At 61.7% G+C, this 3,576-nt stretch overlaps 1 protein-coding gene across 1 annotated transcript in view; it reads left to right on the top strand.

Annotated features, from left to right (window-relative positions):
- CELSR2 (cadherin, EGF LAG seven-pass G-type receptor 2) overlaps window positions 1–3,576 on the top strand; it is a gene marked incomplete at both ends in the record, with an annotated part of 22,100 nt that overhangs the window by 10,313 nt on the left and 8,211 nt on the right. The window contains 6 exon segments of the mRNA XM_010831029.1: window positions 854–1,076; window positions 1,493–1,608; window positions 1,783–1,871; window positions 2,269–2,426; window positions 2,770–2,933; window positions 3,083–3,333. Coding sequence (XP_010829331.1) covers window positions 854–1,076; window positions 1,493–1,608; window positions 1,783–1,871; window positions 2,269–2,426; window positions 2,770–2,933; window positions 3,083–3,333 — 1,001 coding nt within the window.

The raw sequence follows: 3,576 nt of genomic DNA, 5'->3' as shown, positions 1-3,576 counted from the left end.
TCTTTGTCCAAGAGGATGGGGTAGGGGGTGCTTAGAGTAGGCGAACAACAGTTTCCATGGAAACTAGAGCCAGTCACTAGGCACTGGAGCTGAGAACCTATCTCTAGAATCTGGGAATGGGGAGGGAGAGAAAAGGGTGGATTTTTCCATCTGATGTTGGAATTTTCAGCTCCTCCGTTTCAGCTCCCAGGGCTCAGTTCCCTACTGTCTCAGCATCTCTCAAGTGCACAGAGGTCCTCAGTCTGAACACCAGGGCTCAGGGTGGGAGTTCCTTGCCCCGTTTCTGGAGAGTCCCCAGCTTCCCGCCCACACCATCCCATAACTCCAACAAATCCAAATGGAAGCCTGGTCTCATCCCCAGGGAGGGAAGCTGATCTTGGTGCCTGTGAGAGACAAAAGCACCAGTGTGGGGTGGGGGTTGGCACCAGCCCTTGTGCTGTCCTGCAGGCCCTCTCATCCACAGGCATGCCCCCTCATGGGGCCAGAACACCCCCATGCTTGCTGGGTAGCCCTCACACCAAAGGGCACTAGGACTTGGACCTTGTGATCAGGGACCTCACAGGCCTGTGCTCTTAAGGCCCAAACAAGGGCATGGGAGGGACTGGGAGCCTCTGGGAACTTGCGGGACAGCGATACATGGGACTATGGTGAGGATGCCCAGTACGCCAAGCAGGGCATCAAAGGAGCCAGGGTTTCACAGAGCTCAGAGGGACGAGCACATGAGAAGAGGTGGGGATGCTGGAGGGATTCAGAGTGTCATAGGAGTCATGGGAGATCACAGAGGGATCACTGCGAGCGAAGGAGTCCCAGTCCCCCAGGCACCTGGTGCTCACCTGCCTGACTTCTTGTCCAGGTGAGCACTGTGAAGTGAGTGCCCGCTCAGGCCGCTGCACCCCAGGCGTCTGCAAGAACGGGGGCACCTGTGTCAACCTGCTGGTGGGCGGCTTCAAGTGCGACTGCCCATCCGGAGACTTCGAGAAGCCCTTCTGCCAGGTGACCACGCGCAGCTTCCCTGCCCGCTCCTTCATCACCTTCCGGGGCCTGCGCCAGCGCTTCCACTTCACCCTGGCCCTCTCGTGAGTGCCTGGGCACTTGGAATAGGGGGCCGGGGACAGCCTGGGGGGCCACCTGTTCTGTGGACGAAGTGGGACATCAGGCGGTGATGCTGTGTGGCAGGTGGGGAGGGAGGTGTTGACAGAGCCAGGCCTGTACTTGGAGTTGCCTTGTACCCTTGGCTGGCAGGCCCCTCACCCACCAGGGCCACCTACACTCCTCCCAACCCACCCTCAAGGGTGGGAGCCAGGATGCCAGGGTCGTGCCGCCAGTCCTGGTTTGTGCTCATCTTCCACGCTGTAGCCATATGGCCCACAGCCTCCACCCAGGAGTCAGCCCTCGGGAGATTTCTGAGTAGGACCAGGGCTAGTTAGGTGGCTGGGGTGCTGGTATCCAGGTGGGTGCCCCATTCCCTGCCACCTCCCCCACTCCCACTCAGGTTTGCCACCAAGGAGCGCGACGGGCTGCTGCTGTACAACGGGCGCTTCAATGAGAAGCATGACTTCGTGGCCCTCGAGGTGATCCAGGAGCAGGTCCAGCTCACCTTCTCTGCAGGTGATCCCGCGACCCTGCGTCCTCGCCCATCTCCCCGAGTCCCTGTGCCTCTCCACCCTTGACCCTGAGTCGCACACTCTCCCAGCCAAACCTGGGCACAGCCCAACCGCAAGTGCCCTGTCCCCATTCCCAGCCCTCAGCTGGTGTCTCAGCTCACCTGGGTCCTTTCCTCAGGGGAGTCGACCACCACCGTGTCCCCGTTTGTGCCCGGAGGGGTCAGTGACGGCCAGTGGCACACGGTGCAGCTGAAGTACTACAATAAGGTGGGTGTGGGAGGGGTCCCGGGGGAGAGGGCCCTGTCCTGGGCTCAGATGCTCTCCCAGACCTGGGTGGCACTGCCTTGCTGGGGGCTGGTCATGGTCTGTCTGGCTGAACGGGGAGGAAGGGAGGGGTGGAACTTGCTGCCTCGCCAGGCATTCCCATCCTGCTAGGTGGTACAGACACTTCCTGTTCCGCTAGGTACAAACACAAGTGGACATTAAGGAAGGTAAATGGTCATGTGAGCACACATCCGTGTGCATGTGTACGTGTGTATACCACACGTGTATGCGTGTGTAGCAGTACACAAAGGGAGTGTGTATGTGCTGGTGTTTTCCTGCCTGCTGGCCCATGAATGGCCCTGGCCCACTCTTTCCCCTCTCTGCCCTTCCCTGTCCACAGCCACTCTTGGGTCAGACGGGGCTCCCGCAGGGCCCATCCGAGCAGAAGGTGGCTGTGGTGACCGTGGATGGCTGTGATACAGGGGTAGCCCTGCACTTTGGAGCTATGCTGGGCAACTACTCCTGCGCTGCCCAGGGCACTCAGGGTGGCAGCAAGAAGTAAGGAGGGGAGAGGGCTGGGGGTGCAGCGAGGTGTGGGGCCACACAGGGAGGGAGGGTTGTAAGGGAGGACTTTGGGAGCCCTGAAATGGTAACCAATTCCTTTCTCTTACCTGGCCACCCTTTGCCCCTGCCCAGCCCTCTGCGCTGGGGCTGGGTGGGGGCACAACCGGCAAGTCTGGGGGATTCGAGCTAGCCTTGGGCAGCAGTCTGATAGAGCAGCTCCAGGGTGGGGCTCCCCTTCCCCTGGCTGCTCGGTAGGGCCCCTAGGAGAAGGAACTGGAAGCACCCCACTCAGCCTTACTTCTCGGCCGTTTCTCCACCCCCCCACCCCGCCTGCCAGGTCTCTGGACCTGACAGGGCCCCTGCTGCTGGGTGGGGTGCCTGACCTGCCCGAGAGCTTCCCTGTCCGCACCCGGCAGTTCGTGGGCTGCATAAGGAACCTGCAGGTGGACAGCCGCCACGTTGACATGGCCGACTTCATTGCCAACAACGGCACCATGCCTGGTATGGGAGGTGGGGTCAGGCTGAATGCAGAGCGGTGGGAGGTGCCTGGTGTGGGGGCCCCTGGAAGTGGGGGGCTCAGAGCCCCTGTAGCCACTGCCACAGGTTTTCTGTCAGGAGCCTCTGCCTGAGCACCCTTCTCTTCATTCTAGGGTGCCCTGCCAAGAAGAACGTGTGTGACAGCAACAGTTGCCACAACGGGGGCACCTGTGTGAACCAGTGGGACGCATTCAGCTGCGAGTGCCCTCTGGGCTTTGGGGGCAAGAGTTGTGCCCAGGGTAGGTATGGGGGCAGCTGTCAGAGGTTGGGGCCTGGGAGCTATCAGCAGCTCTGGGAACCCCAGCACGGTCAGGCTAGGCCCTGGGCAGGGCCCGGCTGAGCTTGGCTGTGGGTGGAAAAGCGTGTCTGGGCAGCGCCCAGAAAGGGTTAGCACGGGAGACAAAGGGCCCAGTCAGAGGCAGGCCTGGGCACAGAGTGGGGTGGACCTGGAGCAGGTAGATGCTCTGGAGGGCGGGGCAGCTGGGGAGCCTGGGCACTAGGAGGGGCAGTACCCTGCCTCCCATGGAGCTACCCCCACTGAACATCATGCCCCCTGGGGCACTCGGCCACTCCGCCCCTCAGAGTCTGCCTCTATCTGCCTGCCCAG

Source organism: Bison bison, unplaced genomic scaffold, assembly GCF_000754665.1.
Source record: "Bison bison bison isolate TAMUID 2011002044 unplaced genomic scaffold, Bison_UMD1.0 scf7180017864519, whole genome shotgun sequence".
Taxonomy (NCBI): Eukaryota; Metazoa; Chordata; class Mammalia; order Artiodactyla; family Bovidae; genus Bison; species Bison bison.
This window is presented reverse-complemented; position numbering and strand designations above follow the sequence as displayed.